Raw genomic sequence first — 23,456 nt, forward strand, 5'->3', positions numbered from 1 at the left:
GGAAACAAATGAAAATGAACTCACAACAATCCAAAACTTAGGACACTGTGAAGGCAGTCCTGTGAGGGAAGTTCAGAGCAATACAGGCCTACCTAAAAAAGTTATAATTATATTTCAAATAAAGAACCTAACCATGCAACTACAAGAACTCAGGGAACAACAACAAAGACAGCCCAGAGCAAGTAGAAGGAAGGAAATAACCAAGATCAGACCAGAATAAAATGACATAGAGACTAAAAGCACAATTCTAAGGATCAATAAATCCAGGAGCTGGTTCTTTGAAAAGATAAACAAAATCAACAACCCTCTAAGCAAAAAAAAAAAAAAGAGAGAGAGAGAGAGAGAGAGAGAGAGAGATAGGACCCAAATGAACACAATCAGAAAGAAAAGAGGAGAGGATACAACTGATGCCACAGAAATACAGAGGATTGTAAGAAATTGCTATGAAAAACTGTATGACAAGAAATTTGAAAACCTGGATTAAATGGACAAATTTCTGGAAAAATATAATTTTCCAAAACTTAATGAAGAAGAAGCAGAAAGCCTGAACAGATCAAAAACAGCCAATGAAACTGAAGTAGTAATCAAAAAACTCATCACACAAAGCCCCAGACTGAAATATTTCAGAGGAGAATTTTACAAAGCATTTAAGGAAGAGCTAATCCTTATCCTTCAAAGACTATGCCAAAAAATCCAAGAAGACAGAACACTCTCAAACTCTTTTTATGAAGCCAGCATCATCTTAATCCCAAAACCACATAAATACATAACAAAGAAAGAAAATACAGGCCAATGTCACTGATGAACATAGACACAAAATCCTCAACAAAATATTGGCAAACCACATCCAGCAATATATTAAAAAGACCATAAACCATGATCAAGTGGGATTCATCCCAGGGATGCCAGGATGGTACAATATTTGTAAATCAATAAATGTAATATATCACATAAACAAAAGGAAAGACAAAAGTCACATGATTATATCAATAGATGCACAAAAAGCTTTTGATAAGGTACAACACCCTTTTATGATAAAAACACTCAGCAAAGTGGGAATAGAGGGAGCATTCCTCAACATAATAAAGGCCATAAATGAGAGACATACAGCCTACATCATACTCAATGGGCAAAAACTAAAATCTTCCCCACTATGATCATGAACAAGAGGAGGTTGTCCACTTTCACCACTCCTATTCAACATAATATTGGAAGTCCTAGCCACAGCAATCACACAAGAAAAAGAAGTAAAAGGTATCCAAATTAGAAAGGAGGAAGTAAAACCATCATTGTTTGCAGATGACATGATAGTATACATAGAAAATCCTATAGATTCCACCAAGAAACTATTCAATCTAAAAGGTGAATTTGGCAAAACAGTGGGATACAGTGAATATTCAGAAATAGAAGGCATTTTTTGTACACCAACAATAAAACATCAGAAACAGAAATCAGGAAGAAAATCCCATTTGATATAGCAACAAGAAAAATAAAATACCTAGGAATAAATCTAACCAAGGAAGTAAAAGACCTGTGTCCAGAAAACTACACAACACCAAAGAAGGAAATTAAGGAAGACACAAACAAATGGAGGCATGTACTGTGTTCATGGATTGGATGAATTAACATCATCAAAATGTCCATACTACCAAAAAAAAATTATAGATTCAATGCAATCTCTATTAAAATGCCAGTGACATACTTTACAGATATAGGACAAACATTTCAAACATTTATATTGAACCATAAATGCCCCCAAATAGTTGCAGCAATTTTGAAAAAGAACAAAGTAGAAGGGATCACAATACCTGATACAAAACTGTATTACAAGTCTACTGTAATCAAAACAGTCTGGTACTGGCATAAGAAGAGACACATAGACGAATGGAACAGAACACACAGACCAGAAATAAACCCAAGTCTCTGTGGTCAATTAATATTTGACAAAAGGTGAAGAAGCATAAAATAGAGTAGAAATAGCCTCTTCAACAAATGGTGTTGGGAGATCTGGACAGCTACATGCAAAAAAAAAAAAAAAAAAAGAAATTCGACCACCAATTTACACCATACACAAAAATAAATTCAAGGTGAATAGTAGACTTAAATATAAGTCTTGACACCATGAAAGTCCTTCAGGAGAACATAGGCAGGAAAATCTCAAGATATTCCATGCAGCAATATTTTCACTGATATGTCTCCAAAGCAAGGGCCATAAAGGAAAGAATAAACAAATGGCATCTCATCAAAACAAAAAGCTTCTTCATGGCTAAATAAAACATCATTAAAATGAAAAGAGAACCAACACTATGGAAAAACATATTTGCCAATGATTCTTCAGACAAGGGTTTGATCTCCAAAATATATAAAACCTCACATGAGTTCACTCAAGGAAGACAAACAATCCAGTTAAAAAATGGGCAAAAGACCAAAGGGACACTTCTCCAAGGACATACAGAGGACCCAGAGACATATGAAAAGATGCTCAGCATCACTACCCATCAGAGAGATGCAAAATAAAACCACTGAGACACCACTTCACACCTGTCAGAGTGGTCATCATAAACAAATCTACAAACAAGTGTTGGGGAGGATGTGGAGAAAAGGGAACCCTAGTGCCTTGTTGGTGGGACTGCAGACTGGTGCAGCCACTGTGGAAAACAGTATGGAATTTCCTCAGAAAACTAAAAATGGAATGGCCTTTTGAAACCTGCAATTCCACTGTTTGGATTATATCCTAAGACCCCGGTAACACCAATCAATGCACCCCAATGTTCAAAGCAGCACAATTTATAATAGTCACATGCTGGAAGCAACCTAAGTGCCCATCAGTAAATGAATAGACCAAAGAACTATGGCACATTTGCACAATCCAATACTATATGCAGCAGAACTAAAGAAGCAGCGCCTAACTTTGGTGACAGCATTGATGGAAGTGGAGAGCATTATACTAAGTAAAATAAGCCAGGTGGTGAGGGACAAATACCATATCATTTCACCTATGATTGGAACCTAATAAAAACAAACAAACAAACAAACAGACAAGCAAAATATAACCAGAGACACTGAAATTAAGAACAATCTGACAGTAACCACATGGGAGATGGGAGGAGCTAATGGGGGATAGGGGAAAAGGGTTTTCAGGAACAACTATAAAGGACACATGGACAAATCTAACAGGTGTTTGGATGAGGGGGAGGAAGGTGGGGATGGCTGGGTTGGGGGTAGTTGTGGGGGGAAATGTAGATGACTGTTCTTGGACAACAAAAAAATTAAATAACATGAAATTAAATGCTTAGATTATGAGAGAGAAAATAAGTAGACTAAAATTTAAAACTACAGTCAGCATCATTTGTACATATATGTTCTTGTGTTCTCTCTCTTTTCTTTCAGATTATGTCTGGCCACTACCTAGGTATTTGTGCCCCATCTGGATTTCTTTAGATGTTTTATTTTCTACAGCGTCCATCATGCACCTCTGCGCTATCTCGCTGGATCGGTATGCAGCAATACGTAATCCTGTTGAGCATAGCCGTTTCAATTTGCGGACTAAGGCCATCATGAAGATTGCTATTGTTTGGGCAATTCCTATAGGTAAATAACTTTCTGGGCCATTAGAATTGCAATGGCTATGCTCAGTACCTTTGGATTATGTACTGTGAACAACGAAGAGACATCGACTGGTAACATTTGTGTGTAATCGGGATTGTTATATTTAATAATTATTCTTAACCTATTTATCTGACATTTAGGTTAACAATAATAGAAGAATGTAATGTATATGAGTATTTATGTGAAAATTTTCTACTTATTATGCTAATTTATTTTATGCATCAATATGCCAATGAATTCTGCAACACAGACACAAAACCTTTAAGATGTTTAAAAAGATTTGAAGATGACAAAGATATGTGAAAAAATCTAAATTAAAAAACGTAACATTTAAATGTTATAAGATATCAATCTACCCTAGAATATTAATCTTAACATTTTTATTGTATTTCCATATGTTCTTTAGTGGAAATATTAACAGTGCAATAGGAATTTTCATGAAGTAAACATGCCAAATTTATGTTGTTAATAACCTAAAATATACTATTTCCTCTTAATTTTCAAATATCTCCTTGGATTTTGGTTACTGAAAAAGAGAAAAGTCTCTTGATTTGTTTTAAGATTTGGGGGAGGTTGAAGAAGAGAAATGATCACCTTATCGCTTGTATTTAAAATATTCATAAATGCCTTAACAATGCTAATATTCAAGACACAAAATTTAACCAATTGGAACATAAGAGCTTTTACAATTCTCTTACTTTTCTTTTCCTCTCTGGCAGTTGGAACTTACATATTTAGTGTCTCATTAAATAATTCTTTTTTTCAAGTTATTCTTCTGTAAAAGATTCTGGTAAAGTTTACAGTCTTCTCTGATATCATCTAAAGATTTCGACTTTGGGTTTATCTATAATATAAATTGATCTAAGTTTTAAGATTTTTCTATTATAGGTGAATGCATGCACACACACTTTTGGACAAAATACAATGATACTTATATCACAAAAAAAGTGAATATATATACACAGTTTGACCTACATACTCAAGTGTTCACAGATTTTGCCTCCTCTACCCTGAAGAACTCATCTGAAAAATGCCATTTCTTATGGTGCTTACAAAGGAAATGCATAGCTAAATTTAATTAGAATATTTGGGGCATCAGCTTCTAATAGTGAGTCTTGCACTAAAAACAACTAAAATATGAAAAAAATACCATAAGTGTCATGAAGCTAATAAGATAGTGAAGGATCCAGAAAGAGACAGAAATCCAGGAAAAATTATCATGGCTTTTGGTTCATTCTGCCAGTGATGCATTTGTAAACCTGAAGCTGTGGCTGACAAGTTAAGAAGCTCATTTTACAAACTTATGAAGAGAGGAAAACCATGGTAAGAATATAGAACCTGGCAAGGGTTAAACAACTTGAACTTATTTTTTTCGATACCAAAGGTCTGTATACTAGAAATAAGGATGGGCCAGGATTAAACACCCTTGTTACATTCAGGCCTGATTCACGTCACCTATGTAACTAAGAAAAATCTTAGTCTGAGAATTGGATTAATGTGATTTTACATTCTTTATGTCTCTAAATTTTTTGATATAGGTGAAAAAGATCATCACCCTAGTCTTCAAATTATTTCTTTCAATAATTTTTAATTACAGTGACTGGAATATAATAATAAACAGGTGAATAAAGAGACAAGGCAACATGAACCAGATACGACAAAATGAAAGGTAATAAAAATGAACCCAGAGTCACTCAAGATAGTTGAATTACCGACATAGACTTTAAACTGACTTTGTAATTTGCACATGGAAATTACATGCTGAGCTTAAATATTTCAGCAAGAAACTGCAAACTATAAAGAGTGACATTTAAGATTTCAGAAACTAGGAAAGCTGGAGGTTTAGCATAACGTGAAAACCTAAGAACTCAAAGGCAGATTGGATATGGCTAAAAAAAGAATTACTAGAGGTTGGTTAGAAGAAACTGTGATGGGTGAAGAAAGAAAAATTGGAATGGTGGAGAAGATATAATAATATAAAGGGAGAAGAGTTCCACAAAGTGAGAAAAATGGCAGAAAAACAGTATTTGCAGAAATAATGGCTTTTAGAATTGATGAAAAACACTGAGTCTCACATTTAGAGGGTTCAACAGTCTCAAGCAGAATGAATAAAAGGCAATCAACATTAGACTCATCGTAGTGACACTGCAGAAATAAAAACAATGTCAACCTTAAAGAAAAAAATAGAGATCAACTTCAATAAAGAAACAATAAGGTGTATGAATGCATTCTCAACAATGAAAGACAGAAGTGGTTGAAATAATAGTTTTAATGTGCTGATTAAAAAGTGAATGCTAAATTAGAATTATATACTCAACAAATTTACACCTCAAGAATTGAAGTAAAATAAAGACATTATCAGACAAGCAAAAACTAAGAGAACATGGCAAAAGCACACTCACTTAAGGGAACACTAATGACTCTTCATAAAACAAAGGAAATGGCCATGGATAGAATGGTTGGAGAAAAAGAAAACAATTAAGAGCAATAAAAATGGTAAATGTGTAGTTAAATATAAGTAAATATTGATTGTATAAAACAACAAGAAAACACTGTATTCTAGAGCTCAGAATATTTATGGAACTAAAATGCACAAAACAATAGTATATGAGTAAAGAGTGTTGATAGTAAACTTTTTCATTGTCCAGGAGAAAGACAAAAATGATATTTGATATTAAGCTCTGATAAATAGCCTACATAATTTTTGTATATTCAAAGGTATTAACAGAGAAGAATGTTTAATTTTCAAATTTACCAAGGAATATTATAGTATAATAAAACAAATCCAAAAGTTGGCAATAACATCAGGTGGGAAAATATCTAAACCCATACTAAGATGGCAGAAATAAAAACAAATAAAGTTGATACTTGAGCAACGTGAGGGTTTATGGGCACCAACACCACTCACAACTGAAATCTCGGTATAACTTTTGACTCCCTCAAAGCTTAATAGCCTAAAATTAACTTTTCCAGTAACATAAACAGTTAGCACATGTTATATGTGATTTGTATTATATACTATATTCTTAGGGTAAAGCAAACTATAGAAAATGTTATGAAGAAAATTGTAAGGAAGAAAAAAATATGTACAGTTCTGTAGTGTTATTTATTCATACAATAAGTTAACTTCATCTCTTTACAAGATGAATTGTCTATCAGAACCTACATCAATATTGTCTTATATGACACAAAACACTGTAGATGTTATATGTATTACTAATACTAGACATCAAAAATGTGAAAAAATCATATTTATTATTTATAGTTATAGTGAATGATTCATGCATTGATTATGAAAAAGCAGCAATATGATTGCTTTATGATAACCTAGTATAATCGATACATTGCTAAATAGTAGACTAGCCTATACACTAATAAATACATCTTTATAAAATTTTATGACACATAGTATTACAGTCATATTCATAATACAGCATTAGAAATATTGTTACATTTTTTAAATCATTTGCCTGTGATGAGAGGCTAATATGCTATTTCTCCAATTATGAAATAGAGATATACTACATGGTAATGTAAATCTTTGAGAGTGAAGTTATAAAACAGCAAGAAAACTAAGACATTATTAGATTTTTAAAATTATTTTTAAATATTTTATTTATTTTTCAGAGAGATGAGGGAGGGAGAAAGAAGGATGTAAACATCAAGGTGTGAGAGAAACATCAGTCAGTTGCTTCTCACATGCTCCCAAGTGGGGACCTGGTCCACAACCCAGGTGTGTGCCCTGAACAGGAATCAAACCAGTGACATTTTGGTTCACAGTCTGGTGCTCAAGCCCACTGAGCCAACCAGTCAGGGCTATTAATTTTATGTTAACTATCACACACTTACCTACAGGTCTTGCACACAGTGTTTTAAAAGATGAATACTTAGGTGATGATGGTGATGACACAAAAACATCTCATACAGTTCTGGCAGTACAGTTATTAGATTTTTGCATGAAGACACTCACACACATAAATAACAGATAAATTTATTGCCTGCATAGCCTGATGATTATTTACTGTTCATTAAGTAGAAATGAATCATCATGAAAGTTTTCATTTTTTGTGTTATTCACATTGAGTAGTCTGAGGAGGAGGAGGAGGAAGAGAGTTGTTCTTGCAGTCTCGGCAGTGGCAGAGGCAAAAAGAGGAAGGGAAGGCAAGAGAGGCAGGCACACTTGGTGTAACTATATGGAAATAGATCATAATTTCTGTTAGAAATTTTTTGCTCTTTCATTTCTCTAAAAATGTTTCTGTACTGTATCAATCTGTCTTTCACCATTTGCTTTAGTTTCAGTGCCCATATCATAGAAGGCTCCATGTCATAAAAGAAGTCAAAAGCAGCATTAAGTAATCAAAACCCTTCTGCCATATTGTGTAATAATTTGTTTTTCTGCCACTGTTTTTTCTATGTCTTTTTCTTCATTGTCTGACACTGGCTCAGAAGCACTCATCTCCATTAAGTCATCTTCTATTAGTTCTTCTGGTGTGTTGTCTATTAGCTCTTAAATTTCCCCAAGATCCACATCTTAAAACATTTCACTCTCTACCATTTTTTGGCCATATCCACAATCTCTTTCATGATTTCCTTGTTTGGCTTTATCATAAATCCTGTGAAGTCATGCATGGTATGTAAACACAGTTTTCTCCACCAGAAATTTATTATTTCAGGCTTGATGGTTTTCATGCCTTTTTTTGTAACAATGATAGCACCTTCATATGTGTAATCCTTCCAGACTTTCATAATGTTCTATCAAGATTCTCTCCCATAGTTTTGATGACTCTTTCCATAGACAACCATGTGTAATGAGCTTTAACAATCTTTATAACCTCCTGATCTAGTGGCTGAATTAGAAATATGTTTGGGAGCAAGTAGACCACTTTGATGCCTTCTGTGCTGAACTCATGGGATTCTGAATGTCCAGGGACATTGTATAAATCAAAAGAACTTTAAAAATCAGTCCCTTTCTGGTAAGGTACCTCCTGACTTTGGGGACTAAACATCAATAGAACCAATCCAAAGAGAGAGTTCTTGTTGTCCAGTCCTTTTTGTTCTATAACCACAAGACTGACAACTGGTGTTTATCTTTTCCCTTCATGGCTTGGGGGTTAGCAGCTTTATAGGTAGTCCTGATCATAAACCTGACATTTGCACAAAAGAGTAGAATTAGCCTATTCCTTTGTGCCTTAAATCCTGGTTCTCACTTCTCTTCCTTACTAATACATGTTCATTGTGACTTTTTTTCCCTCAATAGGGCACTTTTATCTGCATTAAAATCCTGTTCAGGCAATTGTCATTTCTCTTCATTGGTTTTCTTGATGACATCTGGAAATTTGTCTGCTGCCTTGGTTGGCAAAAGTTGCTTCTCCTGTTATCTTGACATTTTCAAAGCTAAATATCTTTCTAAAATTATCAAACCATTGTTTGCTGGCATTGAATACTACTGCTTTACATCCAGTACCTTCCTTTTGTTTTAATTTTTCATATAATAACTTTGCTTTTTCTAAAGTCATAGAATCTATAGGCATTCCTTTTCTTATACCATTTCTGCCCTCACATAAAAACTGCATTTTCTTTTTTATATATCTATCAATAATCACTTTATTTTTATTGGTACTCTATTATAGTTGTCCCATTGCATTTTCAATATGAGATAAAAAAGTGTTTCTGCAAAAAAGTGCACAATTTTTGTACCTGCTGATGTAGGTGTAGCTGCAGCAACAACTTAATGAATTTCCTTTTCTATTTTTACAGTAGTCCTTACTGTGGATTAATTTATCTTGAAATGGCAAGCAAACTGCAGCTGCAGCCCTCAATGTATGGTGCATCAAGCAATTCAACTATTTCTCTTTTTTTTTAGATTTTATTTACTTAATTTTAGGGAGGAAAGGAGGGAGAAAGAGAAGGAAACATCAATGTGTGGTCACCTCTTGATCACCCTCTGCTAGGGACCTGGCTTACCCAGGCATGTGCCCTGACTGGGAATTGATCCAGCAACCCTTTGGTTTGCAGGCTGACACTCAATCCACTGAGCCACACCAGCCAGGGCCAGTTCGACTATTTCTTGTAATGTCATGACTTTTCTCTGCTTCTTGGGAGCACTTCCAGCATCACTAGTGGCATTTCATGTGGGTCCCATGGTGTTATTCAGTATTTACAGTACTGCATGAAACATGATGAAAAAACATGTGAGAACTGCGAGAGATCACTTTTTTACGGTGATACATAATTTTACTAGGGAGGCAAACTGCTCATTCAGCAGTGATTAGAGTTACAGGGCATTTTAAGCAGATACTTGAACATTTGAGCTCACTATAATAGTGACAAGAGGTGGCTACAGAATTATTACAGTAGTATGAACTAGTTAATTTTATGCAGTTATGATTTAATACTGTATTTTAAGTTTGTTTACATTTATTTTGACTGTGAATGGTGCCATATACATTACATCCATGTTTATGTGCATAGGCTTTGATAAATTTTAACTTTTCATAGTAGATTTGTGTATATTTCATGATAGCGAATAATAAAATAAACTACTACCTACATATACTTAGACACTTTTTGATATTTCTTAAGTTTTTGATATTTCTAAGCTACAAAGTTTATCTGCAAGATTTTTCAAGTTATTGCACTTCTGCAAAAAAATTCCCAATGTATTTACTGAAAAAAAATCCATGAATGAGTGGACCTATGAAGTTGAAACTCATGTTGTGCAAAGGTCAGCTACATGTCTATAATTATATTCCTTGTAAATGGGACTAAATCTTCTAAGACTGTCAGGGAGGATTTTAAAAATAATTCAGCTATGTGTTTATATATGGCATATATGGGTCAATAAGGAAAGTAAGTGATAAAAGGGTATTCCACACAAGCACTAATCAATGCAAAAATTATGTAGTTATATTAATAATCTTTCAGAATAGGTTTTGAGCAAAAAACAATTATTTTTAAAAAGGTGACTTCATAATGATGAAATGTTTACTTCATCTGGAAGACATGGCATAATGAATTGTATGTGTATAATAATATGATCTCAATATCAAAAGATAAAAGTGGACAGAACTATAAGAACAGATACAAATATCTCTTTATCATCTGGCTTAATAGAGGACAAATAAATTCTAATCACTGCTTTTGCCTCTAATGTGATGCAATGAGCTGTTTTGATTGAATTATGCAAAAAAGATACAGAACCTCATCACAAAAGTATTTTAACAATGTTTTTAGATAATAGTAAACATTCTTCTTTGATAGCATAGGAAAACTCAGCAAATGGTAGTTTCGTTAGTTAGAATGTGAAATCAGAAATCATATCACTAAATTTTTCATATGCCATTACATTAAAATCCACTAGTCTGTCTTGCACTCTGTCTTTTTTACCCAAGATTCATTTTGTAACATTAAGTATAAGTCATTTGGAAAATATTGATTTTCTGACATGCGCAGATTTTCTGATTGTTAATATAATAGCAAAAAATCACATGCATTAATAACCCTTATGCATCTTCACAGAAAAGTCTCTAAATTTTGGAAAACTATCAAACTCTAAGGCAGGGGTGTCAAACATTTTCACCAGGGTCACATCGGCCTCGTGGTTGCCTTCAAAGGGTCAAGTGTAGTTTTAAGATTGTATAAATGTAACTACTTCTTAACTAGGGGAAAGGAGCTCGGCACTGCCACTGGGTAGAAACAAGGTGCCAGGCCAGATAAAACAAGGTGGTGGGCCAGGTTCAGCCTGCAGGCCTTGTGTTTGCCACCTGTGCTCTAAGGAATAGATACAAGTTTTCCAAAGTTCCAATATTCACTTGAAAGCTCAAATTTTATCATTAGCAGCAAATGTCATCTGCCTTTTCCTTGATATGGCAGGTTCAACTCATCCATTTTCAAGAAAATAGCTGACAAATATCCAAGTATGTGTAACACATGGGTGTCCAACAGTCATTCTTTCCAATACAAATGTTACTCCATGAAAAAGGGGCTGGCTCATTCATCTTCCAGCTCCAACAATTGTATAAGGGCTTTTCCTCTAAGCGATCATTTTCTGTCAGAATGCAGCAGAAGTTATGTATACTTATGTTTCATCACATGCATTATTTTCTTTAATTTTTAATTTAATTTTATTTTTATTGTTGTTCAATTACAGTTGTCCCCATTTTTCCTCCATTACCTACCCACCCCCACTTCCCACATTTAATCCTTCCCCTTCGTTGTCTTTGTCTATGGGTCCTTGATACATGTTCCTTGACTTGACCCTTCCCCTTCTTTCCCCCTGTTATTCCTGTTCTCCACTCCCCTCTAGTCATTGTCGGTTTGTTTTTTTATTTCCATGTCTCTGGTTCTGTTTTGCTCCCTTGTTTGTTTTGTTGATTACGTTCCACTCGTAAATGAGATCATATGGTATTTGTATTTTGCCGCCTAGCTTATTTCACTTATCATAATACTCTCCAGTTCCATCCATGATGTCCTGAAGTGGGAGCTCCTTCTTTCTTTCTGCTGTATTGTATTCCATTGTGTAAATGTACCATAGTTTTTTTATTCACCCATTTACTGATGGGCCCTAAGGCTGTTTTCAGCACTTGGCTATTGTAAATTGTGCTGCTGTGAACATTGGGGTGCATACATTCTTTTGAATTGGTGTTTCCATCATCACATACATTATTAGAAGGGTCAAAATTTAACAAAATTATTTTCTTTCTGCTGGATTAAAGGCATTCTTTAGTAAAGCTGGTCACTCTTTTCCCTGAAAGTGTGGTGGTGAACAAGGCAATGACTACTTGTATAATTTGGTTTCACTAGCCTGATTCGTGCTAAGGTACCAGTAGTTTTACACCATTAGTAAAAATGTAAACACAGGAAAAGCACAAAATAACACATTGATATTATTATGAGAGTAGTTTTGACTTCATGAAGCCATTGAAAGTGTTGTAGAGACACTTAGGTATCCATGGACCATGCTTAAAGTACTGTATTTCCAACTTTTGCTCCCTTTGCAGCATTCAAAACAATTGAAGTTGCTTTTCTTATAATTCTCTTTTTTTCCCAATGCTATCGACATAATTTTTTTGTTTTGTTTTCTCCTACTTTTCTGTCTGCTCCTATTCACTTTTTTTCCATTTTCTTCTTTAGTCTCACTCTTCTCCAGGACTCTGTTCTTTCCAATTATGTTGGGGACCACCCTGCCTGGTCTCAGGAAGCTGTAACCTCTCGTGACTTAGGCTGAGTGAAAGACCTCCAGACCAGGAGCTGTTACAGAACAAAACAAGGGGGGCCTGGGACGATATACTATTATTGAAAGAAGGCCCCGGGTCCGTTATATCCGCCGCCTGAGGAAAGACGTCTCTCAATGCCAGAGATTCATGAAAAGGAAAGGAAATGTTTATTTAATGCTATACAAACTTAAAGTAATGACCTAATGTCTTTATCAAAAATCCTAAAGTCCCTTTTAAAACCCCCACAAACAGGCACAGTCCTTCCTTCCTTCCCCCTTTGCCCAGTCCAGAGTACCATATCTCAGGAAAGGAAATAGAAGTCCATGGCTCAGGCAGTCCTCTGGTTATTCCCAGTTAGTATTCCATCTCGACTAGGAGACCACCCTGGGTTCCCGGCACCCTCCGCTGAGTCGCCGGGATCTCTGCTAAAACCAGGTGGTGGTTCCCCCTTCTAAAGCTGCTGGGGTCCCCACTCTGGCAAAGGCACGTGGTCCTCTCTCCCCGGACCATGGGAGTCCCCACTCTGCCAGAGCCGCGTGGTCCTCTCCCTCAGGACCTCAAGAGTCTTCACTCGGCTAAAGCTGTGTGGTTCTCTCTTGCAGGGCTGCACATGGTTCTCCTCCTTCAGGGCTTCACATGATTCTCCCCACCCCCTCAGGGTTGCAGGAAGGGAGAGTTCCCACTCTGTCCAGGCCACGTGGTTCTCCCTCAATGGCTGCTGTGTCTGGGTTTAAATCCCCGTGCCAATCTTCTTCTGCAGCCCCATTTCTGACTCCTCCTACACTTGGGCACACTTGCCCTCAATCTGCTGTCTTCTCCAGCTTTTCTGGTCACCATCGTGGGTCTGGGCAGGTGTCACCCCATGTCATGGAGCCAATCTTCTCCCAGCTCCCACGCAGGCGCTATAACTCAGGGGACCTGCCCCAAGTCCCATCTTGGGGGGGGAGATCCCTTTCCATCCCCCTGGCCTTGAGCATGGTCATAGCTATTTAGCATATCTAAGTGACCAGCCAAAGGCTATAGGTATGCTAAATGACCATGCCATGGATTAGCTGCAAAGCTGCCCTGCATGTTCTTGCTCTGTGTGCCCCTTCTCCCAACTCACACCTGTGGGGGAAGGGGTGAAGACACCTTAAAATCTCCTGGACAACTTGAGTTCTGAACCCCTTTTCAAATGCCTATTTCGGGTCCTCCCTCTTGGCTGCACCCTGTAACAGAGCCACTGAGGAGACAAATCTCATTTCCCTGGCATGAATGTTGCCTGTTCTAATGCCTGGCTTCCCTTTTGCATAATCGGCAGTCAATGACGGGTAACAATTCTCTAAGAAAGAATGAATCTAAGACAGACGTGATCACGTGGCATGGCCTGAGGGAAGAAATTCACAGGGCTGTGGAAATGAAGGGGTGGTCGACATCAACCCCTGACCCCCTTGGCTTTGTCAAAGCCTGAGTTTTTGTTCTTAGATGTGAGAAATTCAAGTCTCCTGGCTGCCTCTGTTTCCTGCCCTTCTCAGGCCTGGGGAAATTGCAGGGGCGGTGCATCCCAGACCAGAAAAGGGCGGGGGGGGCCCTGGGGTAATCAGGCCTGGGACATAGAATATGCAAGATCCTGTGAGATCTGTTTGCTGGAGGATGTTATTAACTTGGAATTTAAAGGCACAGTCAGGAAACCTTTAGAACCTGTAGTTCTTTTATATGTTAAAGACCCCAAACCTTGCCCAGAATCACAGCAGGAGTTCTGTCCCCACCTTTGTAAGTCACCTACATCTTTTGATCTTTTCTGCCAGACTGTGAATCCACAAACTAAGACTGTTTTCTCAATAAAAATTGCTTGGGTACAGAGACGGGGCCCTCTCCCCACTTGAGAGAGGTGGCCATTCTGTTCCTATTCCCCCACAGGACCTGGTTGTCTCTGTGTATGTTTTTCTTGTGTTTCGAGGAACCATCCACAGCATTCCGTGCTCACTGCAGGCAGGTAGGCACATGTCACAATTACTTATACAGTCTTCCTGGCTTACTTATTCCACAGAAATAACAAAAATCTATCTACTGTTAACTCTACAAGTCAATATTTCTATTTATTTCTATTCACATTATATTCAGGCCTCTAGCTTAAGTTGTATATGGATATAGAGATGTTGGATATATATCTCAAAAGCCATCTCATCTTGATTGCTTTCACTACCTTTCTTCATCTCCACTTTTTCCTCCTCCAACATTTTTGTTTCTCAAGTGAGTAACAACATCTCCCATTTACCCAGAAGAAATATGAGAATCATTTTAGACCCCTTCTCTTTCCCTCTCATAGCCAATCAATAAAACCTGCCCTTAATATGTCTCACATTTTAGTCTCTCCATTCCTTCAGTTGTTCTCTTTGTTTAAACTTTTTAATCATTAATCATTTATACAACCATACCTCCTTCTCATCTCTCTCTGTAAAAGAGGTCGTTCTTATTATACCCAAGGCACATATTTCCTTCCTTAGGTGAGCTGGGTACACCATGAAAAAAGGACACATGCACAAAACCAAGGGAGGGTGGGATCAGGGATGGGAGGTGGGGATGGCTGGGGTGGGGGAAAAATAGAGACAACTGTACTTGAACAACAATAAAAAAAGAACTAAAGTTCTTCTCCAAATCTCCATTTTCAATTACTCAGACAACTTTTTCAAACATTGCCTTTCTAACATTTTTCTGTGCTTTTTTGTGTTTTGTGTTATTTAATTTCTTAATCATCTTCCCTTTGCATGTTGGCTCACCGTTTTCCTTTGGCTAGATAACAGTTTGCATTGCTTCTCAAAAATTTCTACCGTATTAGTGGCTTAGTTATTTGCACACCCATTAAGGTAACTTTGCCCACATTCATAATTCATTAGGAGCCATAGTTCACAAATTTATCCCATGCCATCAGAATATCTTCTCTACTTCATCTTCCAACATAGTTTATATATCATTTTTACCATAGGTCAGTGGATCTGACCTTCTATGTCTGTGAATAGAATTCAGGGTATCTATGAACTTTATCTTTTTTTAAAAAAATAAATATAACATGTACCATAAAGTGCACAAATTTTAAGTTAATAGCTTGATGAGTGTTTACCAACTGCATACACCACTCTAATGAACACACAGGAAAAGATATAGAACATTCCAAATATCCAAAGGACTATCTATTGCCCCATTTCTACCAGCAATCCTCTATAGGTAGCCAATAGTATTGTGACTCCTACAATCACAGATTAGATTAGTCTTGACTGTTTTGAAACCATCATATAAATGGAAGCACATAATATGTACTCTTTTGAGTCTAACTTCTTTCAATCAATACTGTTTCTGTATGACCCATGACCCATCTGTGTCATTGTATTTATTAGTAGTTGGTTCTTTTTGACTGTCACATAGTGTTCTGTTGCATAAATATAAAAAATGAATTTATATTCCTTTTTTAATCATTGTTCAAGTACAGTTTTAATTTATATTCTTAATGTTGATGAACATTTGCTTTGGTTCCTATGTTTGGCTATTATAAATAAAATTGCAAAGAACCTGAATGTCCATGATTTTTTGGTGGATATAAGCATTTATTTATGTTGTACTTATACCCAAAAGAGAAATCTGAGAATCATTTTTTATTTCTTCTGTATGTAGTGTTGAAAATTTTTCCTGTTTTTATTCATCCACAAAACCATCAATAATATGAGATGAAACAAATGTAAAAAAACATAACATGTTTGCCAAAAATTGATACTGTCAGCCTCAATTAGGGAACAACATATGTTTTTTATTAGGGACAGACAGCAAATATTTTTGTCCACATATGATCCCTGTTGCATATATTTTTACTAACTGTCTAGATTGTACAAAAATAGGCTGCAGACAAAATTTGGCCCATGAGTCACAGTTTGCCAAACCTTTATTTTAATAATTCAATGTGTTCTAGTAAGTGAATAGCGATGATTTCATTTTAGTATTTATTTTTATATCTATTGAGTCATAATATTGAACACTTTTTAAAATGTTTTTTATGTATGTGGATGTCCTCTTTTATATATTTTGTGATGTATCTTTTCAAGCAACTTGCCCATTTTCTTTTTTTAATTTTCTAAAAAATTTTTTATTAGTCTCTTGTCAATTTAAGTCTTTATTGATTTCTACAATTTTTTGTATTCTACATGAGTCCTTTTCCAAATATATATTTGAAATATTATTTCCCAATCTGTGTTTAGCTTTTCACTCTCTCAATATTCCCTTTGTCGATTTTTAATAGTCAGCAATTTTGTGTCCAGTTTAAGAAACATTTTTCTATTCAAAGTTCAAGAGGAAATTGTTATGAATGGAGACATGACTTGGGGTGGTTATCACATGACACAATATAGAGATGATGGATTGTATACCTGAAACCTATATAATTTTATTAAACAATGTCACCCCAATAAATTCAATAAAAAAAGTTCCCAATAAAAATTGAGCGCAAGAAAAAAACTAAGTTGAAAACTAAGAGGATAAACCCATTTGCTTGGGTTTGGGGTTTTGCTTTTTTTTGTTTTTCTGTTTGTTTGATTGTTTGTTTGTTACTTAATAGTTTGATGATCTGAACTTTCACATTTAGGTCTAATAACCATCTCAACTTCATTCAAATATCCGATATGAGCTAAGGATTGGGTTTTTTCCCACATGGATATCTAATGCATTCTGCAGCATTTCTTGAAAAGTTTATTTTTGCCCACTGAATTAGAATAGAATCATTCTCATAAATCAGGTGACCTTAAGTATGTTGTTTCTTTTGGGCTGTTTGGTTTCATTGGTCTAATATTGTTCTGTACTAATATCGAAATGTCCTACTTACTGTGGCTTCATGCTGAATCTTGATATCTAGTAAAGTAATTCCTTCAATTATTTTTTTCATGAAAAATGTCAAGGCAATTCTAAAGCTTTTTCATTTTCATGTAAAATGTAAATTACCTTTTTAATCTCCAAAACAAAACATGCTGTTTTTTTAATATGAGTATTATATTAAATCTGTGAAATGTTTAAGTGAATTGATGGTTTAACAATATTCTGGCCTTCAATCTATGTACATATGTATATGTACAAGTAAATATTCCACTATTTACTTAAGCCTTTTTTAATTGCTTTGTTATATTTCGTAGTTTTCAGTTTAGAGATCTTGCACATCTTTGTTAGATTTATCCTGAGGTATTTAATTTCCTAGAATTTTATTGTAAATATTGTTGATATTTTAAAATTTTATTTCCAAAAGATTGTTGCTAGAACATAGAAATACATTTGATTTTTGTGAATTTCTTCTGTACCAAGATATCTGGCTTAATTCATTTAGTATTTCTAAGATTGGTTAATAATTCTTTGAAATTTTCTGCTTAACAGGTAATGCTATAACAACAAATGTAGTTTCTCTTTTCCTATCGTAGTACATTCTTTAATTTATTGTTCTTGCTTTATTGTACTGATAGGACTTGAACAATACTGTTTAACAAAAGTGGAGATGATTAGCATATTTTTCTTTTTCCTGAATAGAATAGTGGAAAGTGTTTAATATTTCTTTCTTTTTTAGAAAACAAATTTATTGTTGTTCAATTACAGATGTCTGCATTTCCACCCCACCACTCCACCCCACCCCAGCCAAATGCACCTCCTTCCCTTGCTTCCACCCCCTTTGGGTTTGTCCATGTGTCCTTTATAGTAGTTCCTGATAATCCTTCCCCTCATTATCCCCTCCCATCTCCCCTCTGGTTGCTGTCAGATTGCTCTTAATTTCAATGTCTCTGGTTATATTTTGCTTGCTTGTTTGTTTTGTTGATTAGGTTCCAGTTAAAGGTGAGATTATATGGTATTTTTCCCTCACTGCCTGGCTTATTTCACTTAGCATTATGCTCTCCCATTCCATCCATGCTGTCACAAAAGGTAGGAGCTCCTTTTTTCTCTCTACTGCATAGTGTACCACTGTGTAAATGTACCACAGTTTTTTGATCAGCTCATTACTGATGTGCACTTAGGTTGCTTCCAGCACTTGGCTATTGTAAATTGGGCTGCTATGAACATTGGGGTGCATAGGTTCTTTTGGTTTGGTGTTTCAGGGTTCTTAGGATATAGTTCCAGCAGTGGAATTGCTGGGTCAAAAGGCAGATCCACTTTTAGTTTTCTAAGGAAATTCCATACTGTTTTCCACAGTGGCTGCACCCGTCTGCATTCCCACCAACAGTGTACTAGGGTACCTTTTTCTCCACAACTTCTCCACTTGTTGTTTGTTGCTTTGTTTATGACGACCATTCTGACCAGCGTGCGGTGGTATCTCATTGTGGTCTTATTTTGCATCTCTCTGATAGCTAGTGATGCTGAGCATCTTACCATATGTCTCTGGGCCCTCTGTATGTCCTCCTTGGAGAAGTGTCTCTTCAAGTCTTTTGCTCACTTTTTAATTGGGTTTTTTGGTCCTCCTAGAGTGGAGTCTTATGAGTTCTTTATATATTTTGGAGATCAAACCCTGCTCTGAGGTATCATTGGCAAATATGTTTTCCCATATAGTTCATTCTCTTTTAATTTTAGTGCTGTTTCCTTTATCTGTGCAGAAGCTTTTTAATTTGATGAGATCCCATTTGTTTATTCTTTCCTTTATGTTCTTTGCTTTAGGGGACATATCAGTGAAGATGTTGTTGCATGGAATCTCTGAGATATTCCTGCCAATGTTTTCCTCTAGGACTTTTTATGGTGTCATGACTTATATTTAAGTCTTTTATCCACCTTGAATTTATTTTTGTGTATGGTGTAAGTTGGTGCTCTAGTTTCATTTTTTTGCATGTAGCTGTCTAGATCTCCCAACACCATTTGTTGAAGAGGCTATTTTTACTCCATTTTATGCTTCTTTGACCTTTGTCATATATTAATTGGCCATAGAGACTTGAGTTTATTGAAAGTGTTTAATATTTCAACATTAAGAATGATGTCTGTCCCTGGCTGGTGTGACTCAATGGATTGAGTGCCAGCCTGCACATCAAAGGGTCACTGGCTCCTTTCCCAATATAGGGTATATGCCTGGTTGCGGGCCAGGTCCCCACTACGGGACACATGACAGGCAACCACACATTTATGTTTTTCTCCCTTTCTTCTCTCTCTCCCTCTCTAAAAATAAACTGTTTTTTTAAAAAGAGTAATGTTAGTTGTAGATTTTGTGTAACACCTATAATCTTACTTAAAAATTTTCCTTCTATTGTGTATTTACATTTATAATAAAAAAGGTATAAAGTTTATCAAATTATTTCTATGCATCTATTGGGGTGATTACAGGATTTCTTTTTTTCTTTTCTCCTGTTAGCATAATAAATTATATAAAATTTTAAATTGTAATTAATCATGCATTCTTAGAAATCCTATTCCATAATGAAATCTTATTTTTTCATAGTATTTTAGTAGAATTTATTTAAAAATTTTATTGTTGTTCAAATACAGTTTTCTACATTTTCCTGCCACTACTTCCCCCTGGCCACAACCAATTCTAATTCTAGTCCTAGCATATGTTGAGTGTTATCTAGTGTTTTGATTTGTATTTCCCTAATGCCTAATGGTATTAAGCATCCTTTTATATTGGTATTGGCCAGCTGTAAGTCTTTGGAAAAGGATATATTTAGATCATTTGCTCAATTTTAATTAGGTTATCTCTCTTCACTATGAGTTGTAAACATGCTTTATATGTTTTAGATAAAAACAATTAGTTATATATGAGTTGCAAATATTTTCACTCATTATATTAGTTGTCCTTTCATTTTCTTAATGGTGCATATGAAGCACAAAAGCTTTTAATTTTCATGAAGCCCAATTTATTTATTTATTTATTTATTTATTTATTTATTTATTTTTAATTTTATTTAAATTGTTGCAGTACAATTTCCTATTTTTTACTCCCATCCCAACCCACCCACCCAACCCTCCCCTCCTCCCTTCCATTTCCACCCACCCCTAGTTTTTATCCATGTGTCCTTATAGTCATTCCTGTAAACCCTTCCCCTTTTCCCCTGAAATTTTTCTTTAATGGTTTATGATTTTGGCATCATGAATATCTACTCATGTTTTATTCTAAGATTTTTATAATTTTAGCTCTTACATTTAGGTGCTTTATTTTAAGATCATATTTACAATTGTTATGAGGTGAGTTGAGCTTCATTCTTTGTGAGTAGATACGCAACTGTCCTAGCATGCTTTATTGAAAAAACTATTAGTTTTCCATTGAATTGCATGGGCATCTTGTCAAAAATACTTGACAAAAATAAGAATTTGGCTTTCGACTCTCAATTCTATTTCAGTGATCTACAAGATTCTCATTATGTCAGTAGTATAGTATACAGTCTTAACTACTATGGTTTTCTAGCATGTTTTAAAATGTGGAAATACGAGCGTTCCAAAGTTGTCCTTCTTTTTCAATATTGTTTTAGCTATTCTGTCACTTGCAGCTCCATATGAATATTATAAGCAGTTTGTCAATTTCTGAAAAATAAAGCACTTAAGATTTTGATAGGTATTGCATTGACTCTACAGATCAATTTGTAGAGTATTGTCATATTAACATTGTTAAATTCTTTAATAATAACAATATTAAATATTTTAATCTATAGACATATCTTTCAATGTATGTCAATACTCTTTAACTTCTCTCAAAAAATTTTTGTAGTTTTCAGCATAAAAGTCTTAAATTTCTTTTGTTAAATTTATTCTTAAATTTATCATTTTTATGCTCTTGACATTGAAATTGTTTTATTTCAGTTATACATTGTCCATCACTATTATATACTGTTATAATTTATGTTTTATATTGATCTTGTATTCTGAAGTCTTGCTAAACTCATTTTCTAGTGTAAGATTATATAATCTTTAAGTAATGATAGTTTTACTTCTTTTTAAAAAATCTGGATGTCTTTCATTTCTTTTTCTTTCCTGAATGCTCCACTTAAAACCTCATGAATAAAAGTGGTGAAAGTAAACTTGTCTTGTGTTGATCTTAGGAGGAAAACTTTCAGTCTTTCATAATGAAGTGTGATGGTAGCTCCAGGTGTTTTGTAGAAACCTTCTATAAATTTAAGGAGATTTCTTTCTATTTTTCATATGTTCACTGTTTTATAATGAAAAAGGCATTGGATTTTGTACTTTATTCTGTTAATATGCTGTGTCACATTAATTGATTTTTATATGCTGACATAACCTTTCATTTCACGGATAAATCCCATTTGGTCATGACATATAATATTTTTATGTTATTGGATTTGGTTGGCTAGTATATGATGCTGAAGTTTTTGTGCCTGTATTAATAAGTTTTTAAAAAAGCATTGGTCACTTGTTTTCTTTTTGTATAACTTTAAAAAATATTTTATTTATATATTTTCATATAGAAAGGAAAGGAAAGAGAAAGTGAGGAAGAAAAACATTGATGTGTGAGTGAAACAACTATTCTTTGCTTGCCTCATGGCCCCATCCACTGACCTGGCTTGCAACCCATGCATGTGCCCTGATGGGGAATTGAACTGGCAATCTTTTGGTTTGTGGGACAATGCCCAGCCCACTGAGCCACACCTGTCAAGGCTTATATATCTTTGTCCATTGATGGTATCAGGGTAATAATCAGGGAAATGTTCTTTTTTTTCAATTTTTTTTGACGAGTAATGTTCACAGTTAATTCTTCTTTAGACATTTGGTAAAATTCACCAATAATGCCATTTAGGCAAGGGCTGTACTTAGTGAAAAGTTTTATTTTTTTACGACAAATTAAAACTTTAACTTGTATGTTTATTCAGATTTTCTTTTCTTTTAGGAGGAAATGTGGAATCTGTCTTAATAGCCTGTGTATTTCTAGGAATTTTTTTTCATTTGTGCAGTTTTTCTGATTGGTTGGTGTAAAATTATTCATAGTAGCGCCTTATAATCCATTTTATGTCTGTCATGTTGCTCTTTTATTCACATATTTGGTCATTTATATCTTCACTATGTATTCTGGTAAGATTAGTTACTAGTTTACTTGTTTATCAATGTTGGAGATCTTTCCAAAACACAAATTTTGTTGTTTTCCATTTCATCCTGGCGGGTTCCCTTTTGTACTTTTTGTAGGGCATGTTTGTTAGCAAAAAATTCTCTCAGCTTTTGCTTACCTGGAAACATCTAATTTTCTGCTTCATTTTAAAATAATAGCTTGCTAGATATATATAGTATTATGGGTTGACAATATTTCTATTTCAAGACTTTGAATATATCTTCCCACTGTCTTGGTTCCTTGGCTCCAAGTTTTCTGGTGAGAAATCAGTAAAATGTATTGATAATCCCTCATATTTAATGAGTTGCTTCTCTTTTGCTGCTTTCAATAATTTTGTTTTTGGAGTTTGACATTTTGATTGTGATATTTCTAGGAATGGGCCTCTTTGACTTTAGTATACTTAAGTTGATTGAGCTTCTTGGATATACACATAAATGTTTTTCTTCAAATTTGAGAATTATTTTGCTATAATTTCTTCAAATATTCTTTGTGTCTCTGTCTCTCTCACTTCAGTTTTTGGGAAACCCATTTTGCATATGTTCGTGCACTTGATGGTGTCCTACAGACTTCTGAGGCTTTCCTCTTTTTCCCTCATTCTTTAT

The 23,456-nt window shown here is 34.9% G+C and overlaps 1 protein-coding gene across 1 annotated transcript in view; it reads left to right on the forward strand.

Moving 5' to 3' along the window:
- HTR2C (5-hydroxytryptamine receptor 2C) overlaps window positions 1-23,456 on the forward strand; it is a 264,826-nt gene that overhangs the window by 170,349 nt on the left and 71,021 nt on the right. The window contains exon 3 of the mRNA XM_045817631.1: window positions 3,391-3,591. Within this exon, the coding sequence (XP_045673587.1) occupies window positions 3,391-3,591 (201 nt within the window). The remainder of the gene's footprint in view (window positions 1-3,390; window positions 3,592-23,456) is intronic.

This window comes from Phyllostomus hastatus, unplaced genomic scaffold (genome assembly GCF_019186645.2).
Source record: "Phyllostomus hastatus isolate PE091 unplaced genomic scaffold, TTU_PhHast_1.1 phas_scaffold_28, whole genome shotgun sequence".
Lineage (NCBI taxonomy): Eukaryota > Metazoa > Chordata > Mammalia > Chiroptera > Phyllostomidae > Phyllostomus > Phyllostomus hastatus.